The sequence below is a fragment of the Nelumbo lutea genome, chromosome 7 (genome assembly GCF_056320005.1).
Source record: "Nelumbo lutea isolate HS-2025 chromosome 7, American lotus-T2T, whole genome shotgun sequence".
Taxonomy (NCBI): domain Eukaryota; kingdom Viridiplantae; phylum Streptophyta; class Magnoliopsida; order Proteales; family Nelumbonaceae; genus Nelumbo; species Nelumbo lutea.
Window position 1 is genome coordinate 32,981,565 of NC_142690.1, and position 15,866 is coordinate 32,997,430.

The 15,866-nt window shown below is 40.2% G+C and overlaps 1 protein-coding gene across 25 annotated transcripts in view; it reads right to left on the minus strand.

The window, feature by feature from the left end:
• Positions 1–348: 348 nt before the first annotated feature.
• The window catches only part of LOC148846019 (5'-3' exonuclease family protein), a 109,831-nt gene continuing 94,313 nt past the window's right edge, over positions 349–15,866 (minus strand). For 22 of the 25 annotated variants that reach the window (XM_088954668.1, XM_088954655.1, XM_088954658.1 and 19 more), the window contains 2 exons: positions 9,446–9,520; positions 349–712 (listed from right to left, as the gene is read on the minus strand). In XM_088954668.1, the coding sequence (XP_088810794.1) occupies positions 602–712; positions 9,446–9,520 (186 nt within the window). In that variant the 3' untranslated portion in view covers positions 349–601. Of the gene's footprint in view, positions 713–800; positions 870–9,445; positions 9,521–15,866 lie in introns of all 25 variants that reach the window. The other 3 variants (XR_016102182.1, XR_016102181.1, XR_016102180.1) reach the window with 1 other exon arrangement.

The following is a 15,866-nucleotide window of genomic DNA, read 5'->3' on the forward strand; positions in this document are numbered from 1 at the left end:
CACCACACCTATTTCAGTCCAAGATATGGAGTCCATTTAGTTCGTAATTGGAATCAGAATCAAAATCCTTTGGAATCGGAATTGGAATGATTTACTCCCATAGTCTGATTCAGAGGATTAAAATGAGAATTAAAATCAGCTGGAATGGGATTTCATTCCCAAGGGAGGAGGGAATGCCCATTCTCAAATTGAGAAATGCTTTTCCAACAGAAATGAGAATGGGGTTGCAATTTCGCCCATCCAATCAGGTCGTCAATTTACGAAGGGGGTTTGATTGCTCAGTTCTTTGGAGTTTGGATGACATACCCTTCTGGAATCATTTAAAATGCCAACGAAAAATGACCAAGATACGAACAGTAAGAGTACGTTTTTCTGAATACATGTACCCGTAGGTAAAAATAAAATGGCTAACAGCCTTTTGTTATTTCCAGCCTTTGGCCCTGTTCTAATGGAAAATATTACACATTATGACTAGAAACATAAACCAATTGCCATTTGCCAGTGCTTCTCTTTACATTGAAACTGAGCAGTGGGTACTTTGCCATCAAATGCCAAGGACTACCGAAGACCACATTGCCCAAAGATTTCGTGCAACAACATATTAAAGCCTATTCCATAATAAAAATGCTCTTCTGATGATGCGATCTGCGGAAAATCCTTCTGCATATGCACTAATTGCTGACAAGAGGCTTCTAAATGTATCTCCATTGTCCTGCACATACAGACCTCCAGGCTTTAATTTTTTTGGTATTTTCCAGGCTTTGATTTGAAATATATATAACAGACAAAAAGGCCATTACCCAATGTTGGTACATCCCAGGTATTAGGATTTCTTTTCCTATGGATGAGATTGTCTAGGCAGCTAGTTACTACACAAAAAGATTGCAATGTTTAGTGATGATGTGTAATCATTCCATCTTCGTTCACAAACAATACCCTAAATTATTGGGGTTAAGGTTCTCTTGGGGAATTCACATCTGCGCCCCACAGGGCACCCCACAGCATATCCAAACTGTGTATTGGGAACATCTCCCACTGACAACTTCGGGATATGTTCCCAATGCACGCTGAGATGTGTATGTGGGGCACAGATGCGGTCTCTCTTAGGATTGGTGCTGTCATTTATTTTCTTTGAATATTACAAAATGACGCAAATCCTTGTACTTGATTGTTCTCTTGGGAGTTGGAACGCAAAAGTAACCTATGGACTCTTTTTGATAGGTACCTTATATAGACTTGTTCTATAAGGGATAAACTCACTCTGATTGATGGGTATCTTTGGTATGATTGAAGAGAAGTGAGAATCTTTTTGAGTCTGTCCATGTTCTTAGTTACAAATCTTTTCTGTAAGTTCTATTACCAAGACTTTGCATTATTTTGTAGCCTTCCCTCATAAGTGTTGCATATTTTAAGACCTGAGTAGTAGTAGGAGGATGATTGGAAGTGGTTGTGAGGCTACTGGAGCTTATGTTTTAAACCACACACTATGACAATTTCTATCATGCCAATTCCCGAATATTTGCGATCTTGTCTTGTTGAGCCAAATAAAACTATGGCATTGTTGCCAGCTTATTTATTTATTTTGTATTTTAAGTCCATATTTTTCGGTCTTTTTTAATGTGTCTGGTTTTAAGTGTTCAAGGTGATGTTTGTCAGTTATCAAAACCGTATAGAACATTTTAGCCTTCAAGCATATGTAATCTTCTGATCTGACCTGAGATGAAACAAAAGCAAAGAGAAGAAGAGTAGAAATTAGAGAAAAGAAGAGAGAAAAAGAGAGATTGTGGGGTTCAAAAACTGAGTTCCCATCAACTTCAACTATCTTATAGCTGCACTTAAATTGCATAAGAATTACTACAGTACCCCTAATTGGTAAATTTCTAAAGAAACCATACTACTACTATTTATTGCCATATAGAGTGAGACCCCTTAAACACAACAAAAGTTCTATGATAGGCCCCCAATTAACTTTACGTATGCCAGGAAGGGGAAAGGTCAGCTTTCGGCTAAGGGGGGAAATAATTGAACATGGGGGCAATTATGGCTGGAGGGAATAAGGAGAGTCATGAGGCATTTATAGCTATGTCAGTTAGGAATAAGAAGAGTGTGGGCATTTATAACTTGGCCAGCTGGGCATTTATTGAGGGAGTTAGTTATGCTGTAAGAAGAGTATAAGAAGGGGCTTTGGGGGATGAGGGAGGTAGGCTTTTGTTGAGTGAAGAATACTGTGAGTGATTAGGAGAGTTGGCAGTCTCTCAAAGAATCGACCAACTGTTAATGTTCTTCTTTTCTTCTGAATGAATACCAGTTCCTTTGTTGATGTTCTAGTTGTGTGAATTCTGCTGAGTCTGAGAATTGAGTCAAGTTTCTGGGACATAACGGTGGTATCAGAGCCCATCTTTCCTCGGCCACGGTGACAGTTAAGGAAGTGGCATTGCAGGTGGAGGGTTTCGAAGAACGCTTGACTTCTCTGCATTCTGAACTTCGTGTGGAGATGGATGGCTTACGTAATGAGATTCAGCGACTCGATCCAGAAAAAGTAGCAGCTGGACTTTCGAAGATCTCATCTCTAGAAGGAGGCGTTCAAGATCTGGTAAGACGTTTTGATCTGTTGCTTCAGCAACAAACCTTTTCAGCTCCTTTGTCTACAACTGACATTGCTCCTCCTTTAGTCGTATCAAGTCGTGCGGCTGACAAAGGGAAGAGTGCAGCTTTCCCGACGTCTTCTTCAATGTCGGTGTCGGAACATTTATCTGATTCACATCCTCGGAAGTTGGAGTTACCTATTTTTGATGGGGAAAATCCAGACAGCTGGCTTTTTCGCGTGGGGCGCTATTTTGAGATTAATGGCTTGCTTCCGTTGGAGCGTCTGCGTGCAGCCGTGGTCTGTTTAGAGGGTGATGCATCGGCATGGTATTATTGGGAAGATGGTCGGCGACCTTTTCGGCATAATTCAAGGAGCTCCTCCTTGAACGTTTTCGATTGACTCAGGAGGGAAATTTGCAGGAGCAACTTCTATCGTTACATCAATCCACTACTGTTAAGGAATATCGTTGCCAATTCGAGGTGCTCTCCACTCCCTTACGTGACCTACCGGAATCAATCCTTGAAGCAGCCTTTGTTAATGAGTTGCGCCCAGATATCCAGGCCGAACTCCAACAGATGGAACCCATTGGGTTGATCAGGAAAATGGTTGCAGCCCAGAAAATTGAGGAGAAGAATCAGGCCTTATGGGCTTATCAATCAGGTTTATTTCCTCATGGACCCACAACATCCCCCTCTGAAACTCACTTTAACTCACAGGTTTTGCAAGTGACTACTTCTGCTGTCACCCGTCCTGCACATGCCGCAATTCCTCCTTCTTCATCAGTCCCTATTACTAAGGCCCCACCTCTTGCTTTCAAAAAGATGACCGATAAAGAGATGCAGCAAAAACGTGTGAAGGGTCTATGCTTCCATTGCGACAAGAAATATAGTCTGGGACATCGTTGTGCTCAGAAATCACTTCAGGTTTTATGGGTTCAAGATGATGTGGAGGAAATTACTTTTGATGCATCTAATTTGGACAGCACTTCTGGGGACATTGAAATTGCTCTGACTCCAGAATCAACTGTGCTTTGTGCTTCGTCTCTTGTTGGATTGTGTAAGGCCAATTCCCTTAAGGTGCGTGGATGCATTTTGTCACGTGAGGTGATCATATTGGTAGACTAGGGTGCATCCCACAACTTTATCTATGAAGCTTTAGTGGAAGAATTGAAATTACCCCACACTCCTACACACGAGTTTGGAGTTCAAATGGGGAATGGCAATGAGGTGAGAACTTCTGGAGTCTACCGTCAGGTTTGCCTCAACTTACCCGAATTGGATGTCATTGCTGATTTCTTTCCTTTAAAGTTGGGCTCTACGGATGTCATTCTTGGTTTTCCTTGGTTAGCATCCCTCGGGGACTCAGTGATGAATTGGGGCAACATGTCTATGAAGCTCAATTTGGGAGGTGTCCGTGTGAAATTGCAAGGCGACCCTTCTCTCTGTTCTTCTCAGGTATCTTTGCATGCCATGATGCGTAACTTACAACATGAGGGACAAGGGGTTTTGTTAGAACTAAAACAATTAGAGGTAGTGGATTCTTCGTTGAACTCTGTCTTGCCTACATCCCTGCCAATTTCTGCTTTACTAGATGAGTTCAAAGATGTTTTTAATATGCCTACGGGCTTACCCCCTACACGGGCTACAGAGCATGCTATTGTTTTGCAGGAGGGCACTTCCCCTATTTCTGTTTGTCCTTATAGATACCCTCAGTTCCAGAAAGATGAAATTGAACGCCTTGTCTCTGAGATGTTGGTTGCGGGTATTATTCAGCTAAGTACAAGCCCCTACTCGAGCATGGTCCTTTTAGTCAAGAAAAAAGACGGAAGTTGGCGTTTTTGTGTGGATTACAGAGCCCTTAACCGTGCTATGGTTCTGGATAAATTCCCCATTCCAGTTATCGAAGAACTTCTCGATGAGCTTCATGGTGCTTCTATTTTTAGTAAAATTGATCTTAAATCGGGTTACCATCAGATTCGGGTCCGCAGTGAGGATATTCCCAAGACTGCATTTCGCACCCACGAGGGCCATTACGAATTCCTTGTCATGCCCTTCGGTCTCACCAATGCGCCCTCAACTTTCCAGTCATTAATGAATACCGTCTTCCATGATTTAATCCATCGCTTTATGCTGGTATTTTTTGATGATATTTTGGTTTATAGTGCTTCTTAAGCTGCCCATTTGGATCATCTTCGATAGGTCTTCTCGATGTTGCGCGCCCACCGTCTCTTTGCCAACTCAAAGAAATGTATCTTTGCTCAACCTAGCATTGAATACCTGGGTCATATTATTAGTGCGGCTGGTGTTTCTGCCGATCCTTCTAAAATCCAGGCCATGGTTGATTGGCCTCAACCATCTTCACTTAAAGCTCTTCGTGGCTTTTTGGGACTTACAGGCTATTATCGCCGTTTTGTGCGTAACTACAATAAAATAGCATGGCCATTGACACAACAGCTTAAAAAGGACGCCTTCTCATGGAATGCGGAAGTTGAGAATGCATTTCAGGAGTTGGAGTGTACCTGTGTTGGCCCTTTCGGATTTTTCCCAACCCTTCTTGATCGAGACAAATGCATCCGATGTAGGTCTCGATGCGGTATTAATGCAAAATAATCGACCTATAGCATTTTACAACCACAAGCTTAGCCTGTCTGCATAATCAAATTCTATCTACAAGTGGGAATTAATGGCTATTGTCTTTGCCATTAAAAAACGGCTCCCCTATCTTCTTGGAAGACGCTTTATTGTTCGTACCGACCAGCGTAGTCTTAAGTATCTGTTGGAGCAGTGGGTTGTCGAAGGTGAGCATCATAAGTGGCTCCTTAAACTTATGAATTATGATTTTGAGATTCAGTACAAACCTGGTACCGATAATACCGTGGTTGATGCTCTCCAGAGTTCCTGCTGAAATGCACTTAAATTCTCTTACAATCCCTATTTTTCTTGATTTTGATGACCTTAAGGAGCAAGTTGATGCTGATCCTTTTCTGGCCAACATTAAGCATGCCATACAGCATGATCCGACTACCTATCCTGCCTACTCTTTAATTGGAGATCACCTTCGTTATCATGGTAAATTGGTTATGCCGGCTGCTTCCCCATTTATTCCCCTCTTAAGAGTTTCATTCTGGAGTTGTGGGAGGTCACGCTGGTATCCGCCGGACATGTCGATGAATAGCAGCTGAATTTTACTGGCGGGGGACAAAGCGTTCTGTCCAGGAGTTTGTGCAGGCCTGTGATGTGTGTCAACGCAGTAAATATGAAGCCATGTCCCCTGCTGGCCTTTTACAACCTTTTCTCGTTCTTGAACAGATCTGGGAGGATATTGCTATGGAATTTATTGAGGCTCTTCCTAAGTCGAAGGGATTTGATACAATTATGGTGGTGGTCGATCGTCTCTCAAAGTATGCCCATTTTATCCCTCTCAGTCATCCTTTCTCAGCTCTCACGGTTGCTCAGGCCTTCTTGCACAACATAGTCCGTTTACATGGCATTCCCCGATCAATTGTGTCTGGTCATGATAAAGTCTTTATGAGTTTCTTCTGGCGCGAGCTTTTTACCCTGCAAGGTTCAGAATTGCGTCGTAGTTCAGCTTACCATCCTCAGACGGATGGACAGTCGGAGGTGGTTAATCGCTGTTTAGAGACTTATTTGCAATGCTTTGCGGCTGATTCCCCCTCCCGCTAGTCTTCTTGGATATCATGGGCAGAATACAACTATAATACCTCTTTTCACACTGCTGCTGGCATGACACCTTTCAAGGTGGTTTATGGGCGTGATCCTCCTCCATTAATCCGCTATGAGCTTGGCTCTATGGCTAATGCTGATGTTGAAGCTGTTCTCCTTCAACGAGACGCTATACTTAGGGAGTTGCGTGCTCATCTACACCGTGCACAACAAAAGATAAAAGACTCGACTGATATGAACCGACGTGATGTGAATTTTGATGTTGGGGATTTGGTGTATGTGCGAGTGCGACCTTATCGCCAGCAGTCTCTAGCTCGCTGAGTCAATGAAAAGCTTGCCCCTCGTTTTTATGGACCATTTGCTATCGTTGAAAGAATTGGCGTTGTCGCTTATAAACTTCAACTTCCTCCAGAAGCAAGGATTCACCCAGTTTTTCATGTCTCGCAACTCAAGAAGGCGATTGGCAATCATATCTCTTCTCTCGTGATTCCTTTCACTTTGTCAGAGGACATGAAAATGCTTGTTGAACCTGTGGCCGTTCGAGGGGTGCGTCCATCCACTATGCCTGGAGTTACTGGTTCGGAAGTGCTTATCCATTGGCAAGACCTAGCTGATTTTGAAAATTCGTGGGAGCCTTTTGACTTACTTCGAGACCAATTTCCTCATTTTAACCTTGAGGACAAGGTTAGACTTTGGGCTGGGGTAATGATAGGCCCCCAATTAGCTTTACGTATGCTAGGAAGGGGAAAGGTCAGCTTTTGGCTAAGGGGGGAAATAATTGAACATGGGAGCAGTTATGGCTGGAGGGAATAAGGAGAGTCTTGAGGCATTTATAGCTATGTCAGTAAGGAATAAGAAGAGTGTGGGCATTTATAACTTGGCCAGCTGGGCATTTATTGAGAGAGTCAGTTATGCTGTAAGAAGAATATAAGAAGGGGCTTTGGGGGATGAGGGAGGTAGGCTTTTGTTGAGTGAAGAATACTATGAGTGATTGGGAGAGCCGGCGGTCTCTCGAAGAACCGACCAACTGTTAATGTTCTTCTTTTCCTCTGAATGAATACCAATTCCTTTGTTGATGTTCTAGTTGTGTGAATTCTGCTGTGAGTCTGAGAATTGTGTGTCAAGTTTCTGGGACATAACATTCTATTCCTTTTCATTTGGTGCATATCGATGTTTGGGGACCCTACTCTATTCTCTGGCAGTAATAAATTAATTCTTGATTTTGTGTGCTGATGACAATACCTGGTATTACTTGATCGTATTTTCTTAAGAGTAGAAAGCTGGTGCATTAAATTATCATGAACTTCTATAGCATGGTGGAGACCCGGTATGAGAAGAGAATACGGATGTTCATATCAGATAACACAAAAGAATATTTGAGAAGTTGTCAATTTTTTGGAAGAGAAAGGAAACTAACAATATGTTAGAATGTGGGTGTTTTTATTTAATTTTATTACTACTGTTATATGGTCTAGGCCCTTAATGGGCTTTGTTATTTTTTAACTTTACTATACTTCCTATTGGTCTGTCCACTATGGGTAGATTTGTCCTTTTATCATCTTTTAAGAAGCTCCTCTTATTATGAATAAGAAGGGATTGCACAACTGATTCATTTTGCTCCCCAAAATACAATTCTTTTTTCTTCTCATACTTTTCAGTACTGACTAGTTGATTCACTCTTGAACCATTTAGTTTTAGATTGATTACAGAATTCAGATCAGATAGTCTCTTCTCTTCTCCTTGAGTAACACCCATGCATCACTAGGATCAGCAGTGTGCAAGAAGAGTTGAAGATATCGATCATCATAGATCATATTGCCTATTCTTTAGAAGATTCTTGGAGAAGAAATTGAATCAGTTTTCTTAGAAGTGGTCTAGAGAATTCTTCCCAAAAATCAAGAAAAGCAGAGAATTTCTTGTTTCTGTATGTTGGAGTCATGGACACTGATCGAATTAGTGTTCAGGTATTAAATTGAACAATTACTCTTTTATCTCTATTGAGATCGATACACTTTGTATGGTGTTCTGGAGTGTCTGGTAGGATAGGCCACTATTTCTGTCTGGGTGTTTTGGTGCCAGGGTTGGTAGAGCTTTGAGATATTATTCTTGATTGTAGGTCAAGAATATCCTGTCTTTATCAAAAACTTCTGGGGTTTGTTTGATATTTGTTTATTCATTATGGAGCCTGTTGGAAGTGATTTGAAGTTGGCCATTGAATCCAGTATCATACTACTGGTGATTCATAGGGAAGCATTTTTACTACATTCAATTAGATGGCATGAATATTTTGGAGTGGGCACATTCTATATGCATTGTATTGGTGGTTTGGAAGTTGGGTTACCTTACTGGGAATGTAGTTGAGATTGATGCTTTGGATTCTAACCACCCACCATGGATTTTGAAAAATTACATGGTGATGTTGCGGCTGATCAATTGAATGCTGCTGTAGATCAGTTGGAATTATTTATGGATGAAGACAGCAAACGAAGCGTGTGATTGAGTTTTTGAGACTTACTCTTAGTTAATGGATGCTAGAGTATATCAACTTAGGATGTAGATGAACACACTAAAGTAGAGGGAGATGCTTCCTGGACTTTATTTCTTTCCTTTACAGTCATTCAAGCAAGAGATTGATCATCCAAATACATTTCAGTGGAAGTATGTTATAATTGATCATCTATCAGCCAGCATATTCTGATAAATTGTGATATTGTATTGACTCAAGCTTGCTCAATGGTGCACTAGTGAAGAGAGCAGTAGGAAGCTGATGGTGGTGCAGTCTATAGATTTCTCTCTATATGCTGCTACAGCTAAGAAGAAACGTGTGTCTATTACATCTATGGATGTTGTAGGAGAGGACAAGTTGTATGTGATTATTTCAACTTAAATGTACACAAGATTCTTACTGGAAGTTGAATCCGCATACGAAAACTGCTCAATTCAGAAACAGGAAAGGGAATGCTAATCTTGTCACAATGAGGGGGAGTGCCAGAATGTGAACTGTTTTTATTTATTTTTATTACTGCTAATCATGTCATAATCGGCTTTGTTATTTTTTATATGATATATGCCAGAATGTGAACTGAAGGTGTCATTGCTTTCAAATTTTTATATGATATATGTACTAATTGCATTCATCATTTTTAACAAATAAAGGAACTCTTGCTAAACAAACCTCTGGTTTCTTGAACACTAGATCTCTTGTTGTGAATGGGACCATGTAGAATGGAAGATCCGACCTTAACGTTGCCTGCGATAAATCATACAAGACCAAACTAAACTTATAACAGTTATCAAAATTCAAAAACTTTAAGGACGGAATTGTCATGCATGAAAACTTGAACTAAAAATAAACAGATGATGACAAGATGGATGTGCCTCCGAATTTGTGAAAAAAGCCAGAGCTGCAAGACTGAACCATAGGAAACATAAAAAGAATTTTTATAGGTATGAAACATAAGATGACAATAACTATCTTCTCTAGAAGAAAACAAAACTGCTTGATGTTTACTTAGCAGTAGCCTAATGCTCTTCCCATTCTTTTGCAGTAACATGAATCTATAGAATTGCTTCAACTTACACAATTTTCAGACTAGCTAGCTAGATAGATAGATAGATAGATATGAGGGTGGGCCTTGCCTTGCTCCATTGCAACCTGAGTGACCAGGGTTCAAATAATGGAAACAGCCTCTCTATATGTGCAGGGGTAAGGCTGAGTACATCTGTCCCACATGATGATCACATTACAATTTCTTAATCTTTTTCCCATTTGATTTATACAGTTCTTTGCTATGGTTTTTCGAGGCTTAAATATGCAATCATATTTCTTCTGATGATCTCTTGAAGGTGTATTAACTAATTCCTTGTTTCTAGAAAATTTTCTTGATTTTTTAGATTTTTCAAATATCTTAGCAAAATATCTCCGAAATTTCGCCAATATTGGTATCAAAATAACAAACCATGGTTACATGTACTTTTGAGAGATCTTCTCAATAAACAGAATGAAAAAAAAAAAAACATTTGGTAAATTTTGTCAAAGTATTATGTTCATAGACACATGTAAATGGCACATGGGCCAACAAAAATATTTAATAATATATATTAAATATTATTATTAATTATTAATCAGAATTATAAATTTTAAATTAACAACTATGTTGTTCATATTAATATAAAATTATTATTAATTTAATATTATAATATTGGTTATTTACTATAATTATAAAATTAATATAGTTGAAAGTAACACCTACAGTAATTCAGATAATGCATGAAAAGAAGAAGAGAGAGGAAGAAAAAGAAGAAGAAAGAAGTTTCAGCAATAGGTTGTGGAAGAAAAGAAGGGAGAAAAGAAAAGAAGAATTCGAACTTCCCTCTCTAGCCCCCTTTCATCACTTTCATTAATAATTCTAAGTCTAAGTACAATTACTTGGATGCCCTTAATGGGGCGGCCAACACTAAAGAAATAATTAAAGAAAACAAAAGAAGGCCCATAACTAAGAAACATAACTTTTAAACACCACTTAAAAGAAGTAAAGAATACTAAGGCCCATTCTCACTACACTCCCCCTCAAGCTGAGCATAGATGTCAATCATGTCCAACTTGCTTACATAATGTTAAAGCTTTGCCTTTGGGACTCCCTTAGTTAGAAAATCTGCTAGCTGCTCTTCTGATGCAATGAAAGTTAGGCACACCTCTCCTGAAGCCACTCTCTCCCGTATAAAGTGTCTATCTACCTCAATGTACTTAGTTTTATCATGCTGAATTGGGTTGTGAGCAATGTTAATAGCAGCTTGGTTATCACAATACAACATCAGTGACTCATCACATGAAACCCCCATCTCATTAAGGAGAGATCTAAGCCATAACAACTCAGAAACACCATGGGCCACTCTACCTTAGTTTAAGATCTAGCAACCACTGACTGGTTTTTGCTTCTCCAAGAAACAATATTTTTGGCTACCATAGCACAATATCCTAATGTGGATCTCCTACCATCCACATTTCTTGCCCAATCAACATATGTATATGCTTCTACCTTCATGTGTCCATGTTTAGCAAATAATATACCCTTCCCGGGGGTTCCCTTAAAGTAGCGTAACACCCTTTTTGCAGCAGCTATATGTGTCTCTGGGAGCATGCATGAACTGGTTGATGACACTCACAGTATATGAAATGTCTGGATGAGCCATACATAGATAAAGAAGTTTCCCTAGTAATCTCTGAAACACTCCCCTATCAACTAAAAGTTCTCCATCATTAGGTGAGAGTTTATGATTCACATCAATAGGGGTAGAGGCAGGTTTAGCACCAAGTTTTCCAGTCTTAGTAAGAAGGTCTAGCACATAGTTATGTTGAGAAATAAATATACCTTCCTTGGACCTAGCAACCTCAATGCCCAGAAGATACCGCAACTCCCCTAAATCTTTAATTTCAAATTTAGAGTTGAGAAACTTCTTGAGAGCACTAAATTCTTTTATATCACTACCAGTAACCACAATATCATCTACATAATAAGGAATGCCACTAGAGTGCCTTTTCTCTTAACAAAGAGGGTATGATCTGATTGGGTCTGAGTATAGCCGAACTAAACAAGAGCATCCCTAAATCTGTCAAACCAACCACGTGAAAATTGTTTCAGGCCATAAAGTGATTTCTTCGATCTACACACCTTACCCTACATTTCCTTGCCATATATACTAGGAGGAAGGGACATATATACCTCTTCAATGAGATCACCATTCGGGAATGCATTCTTAACATCAAATTGATACAGAGGCCAATCATAGCTCACTGCTAAGGATTAAAGAACTCTCACCAAAGTCATCTTAGCAACTGGAGAAAAGGTCTGTTGTAATAAATATATCCTATATACCTGGGTATATCCCTTAGCAACAAACCGAGCCTTATACCTCTCAATTGACCCATCTGCATGATACTTGATAGTGAAAACCCACTTGCACCAAACAGGTTCCTTCCTAGCTGGCAAGTCAACAATATCCCAAGTATTGTTTTTATGAAGGACTTCTATTTCAGTACTCATAGCATCCCCCAATCTGGTGTGGCTAAGGCTTTTGAAATAGGCTTTGGGATGGATTGAGAGGAAATGGAGGCTAGAAAGGCATAGTAGGATAGGGACAACAAGCTGTAGGAAAGGTGTTTGGAAATACAAAGAGTTGTACACTTCCTCTTACCTTTTCTCAAAGCAATGGGTAGGTCAAGGTCTGGAAACGAAGGTGCTGATGGAAGAGGTGATGGACATGTCCTCTCTTCAATAATCGGGAGCGCCTGAGACTTAACTGGAGGTGTGGGATCAACCTGTGTTTGTCTTAGCCTTTGCCGTTGGTACCAACTCTGGAGAATAGGATGAGTGGAAACAACTAGAGGACTAACAGGAGGAGGGGGAGGGGTAGGAGTGGAAGACCTCAAAGGAGAGGATCCCTCAATGGGAAATGGGGGTAACTGTGGAGGAATCGGCACAAGATTCAACTGAAGTTGGCAAAGGAAGGGATGAAGAAAACAACTCGAGAGATCTCTCCCCCTAAGAAGGATGGCTATAAAAAAGAACCGACTCTGCAAAGGTGACATCCATGGAAACAAACCGGGTGCTACTAATGGGATCGAAATAACAATACCCTTTTCTATGTGGAGGCATAACCAAGGAAGATACACTTCTGAGCCTTGGGGTCAAACTTGTGTTTTTTGGAACTGGGAATGTGGACATAACAAGTGCAACCAAAGACCCTCAAAGGAATGGAGAAAATCTCAACATCAAGAAAGATGACTCCAAAAGGAGATTTTAACCCCAAGACTTGAGAAGGCATGTGGTTAATAAGGTAGGTAGCTGTTAAAGCTACATCACCCCAAAACTTCACAAGAACATGGGTAGCAAAACGAATGCTCCTTGCAACTTCCACAATGTGTTTGTTTTTCCTTTCCGCTACTCCATTTTGTAGTGGAGTGTGGGCACAAGAACTCTGATGAATAACCCCAGACTTCTCAAGATAGGAGGTAAGGTCATTCTCAAAATATTCCTTAGCACTGTCTGACTGGAATATTTTGATGCGGGTATTAAACTGAGTATGTATTCATGGAACTGTTGCACAAGTTTAGGCACTTCAGCCCAAGAGCGCATATGGTAAATCCAAGTATATCGTCAAAAATCATTAATAAATAGGATGAAATATTTATGCCTACCCATACATGGTAAATGGTAAGGCCTCCACACATTAGAGTGAACAATATTAAAAGGAACAATTGATCTTTTATTACTTAAAGGAAGTGCTCTTACAATGCTTTGAGAACTCACAAGACTCACAATAAAGACTCAATAGACTAATTCCTTTAAATAACTTTGGAAACAACTGACTCAATGAAGAAAATGACAAATGACCCAAATGACTATGACATAACATAATACGACTAGTGGACTCTAAAACAAATGCAGTTCTCTTAGGCTGTACTTGGCTCTACTTAGGCATGTCTAACAAATAAACCCCATTTGCCTCATGGTGGCTCTCAATCACCTTCTGAGATTCCATGTCATGAAAAACACAATATGAAGGAAAAAAGGTCACACTAAAATTCAAGGATTTAGTCAAATTACTAACTGAAAGCAAATTGGTATTAAGTTTAGGTACATGAAGAATAGACAGTAAGGTCAGGGCATTGGAGGTCTTAATGTATTCATTTCCTGTGATAGGGACTAGGGAGCCATCAACAAGGGATATCTTATCCTAGCAAGAAAGAAGTTGGTAAGAGGTGAATAACTATGAAGCACTAGTCATATGGTCAGAAGCACCAAAATCAATTATCCAAGGGGTTTTATGAGTACCTAAGACAGAAACATAATGTGCAGTGGTACAAATACCTAATTGAGCATATGCAAAGGAAGGAATAGTCTTTGAAGGAGCTGTAGCAGTGGACTCCAAGTGACAGATGATTCAGCCATACTTCTCATATTCAGCTCTGGCGGCCGCAAGTTGTTCTCCCACTGACTTCTCTCCACCTTGTCCTTGTTCACCTTATGAAGAGGTGGCTACATTTGCATTTCCACCTTTTCCAATTTCAACCCATTTTCCACCATTTTCTTTCTTGAATTTAGTAGGTACGAGCTCTGGGTGCAACTTCCAACATGTGTCTTTAGAGTGTTTAGGCTTCTTGCAGTATTCACAAATAACATCTTTCTTCCTATTGCTAACCTTCGACTTCATCCCAGCATTAGCATAGTGATCAACATGCGGATCAACAGACTAAACCTGTCTTTTGCTCTCCTAACTGCTCACCATAACATATGCCTAAGACAAAGTCACCTCATCCTTTGCTAAAATATTCCGCCTGACAATATAATACTCCGATTTGAGTCCAGTGAGGAACTCAAAGACCCGATTTCTCTCCACCGACCTCCTATATGTTTCTGCATCCTTTCTGAAACCTCAAACAACAGTCTCCATCAGATCAATCTTTGCCAAAGAGATTTCAGCATAGAGAAGTAGAGCTACTACTCAATGCTAATCTGTATTTGGCCGATATATTTGCTATACCTCTCAATTTTCACCTTGGTTGCATTTAAAGCATCCGCATAAGGTGTAGGAACAATGCCATGATTGGTGGCAAGAACAGCATTGACAGTCCTCTTCTTGGTGTTATTCTTCATGAACCTTTGAGGTGAAAGGAAGGATGCAACTTCCAGTATGTATCATGTGCATGCTTCTGCTTCTTCCAGCAGTCACACACCAGTTCTTTGTCATCACCTCCACTTTCCAGTCTGCTTGTGTGTTCCTTCTATTCTCCTCTGCACCAATGAGTAGACTTGAGACACAGTTACATCATCTTTTGCTAAGATGCTTTGTTGGTAATATCATATTCTGCATTCAAACTAGCCAGAAGCTCAAAAACTGTATTTCTGTCTACCACCTTCTTATATATTGCTGCATCTTTAGTGCAAGACCACTCAAAAGTCTAGAAGCTTCACCAGGTTAGGATAATCAAAGGAATATAAATTTTGTACGAGCACAAAAATCCACACAAAGCTGGTTTGATCTCCTATTTGGACCCAAATACATTTTAAGAGCCCAAAAAGAATAAACTCTAGGCACTAATCTCAATTATAGGATTACTTCTGGGAAGCCAGGAGGTGAGAGAATATGCTGTCAATCTCTCAAAGCTCTCCCAAAAAGAAACCAGCAGTAACTGATCGCCTCTACAGGCAGTAATGAACACCGAAAACTATGGATACCACAAGCAGCATAGGTAACCCACACAAAAAAGGCACCCATAACTGAATCTATGACTGTTCCTCGACTTTTGGGACTTTCTCCTAGTCCAACAATTGGGCAGAGGCACTCTCTCTCGATGAGTCACCACACCAGGCTAGGACACTCCAAGAACTCCAGACCTCTGATTACCTAATGCAGTTGGCTGGACTAAGACTGCAGGGTATAAAAAGACTGGATTGAAACTAGGCTTCTAATACCTAGTTGTTGATGCAAGATCTAGATCAGATTAGAAAATTTTATAGATTTGATGCACAAAACAAGGTTCAGCAGTAAGAGAGGAAGAAAAGATTGGAGAGAAGAGAGAAGAGAGAAGAGAG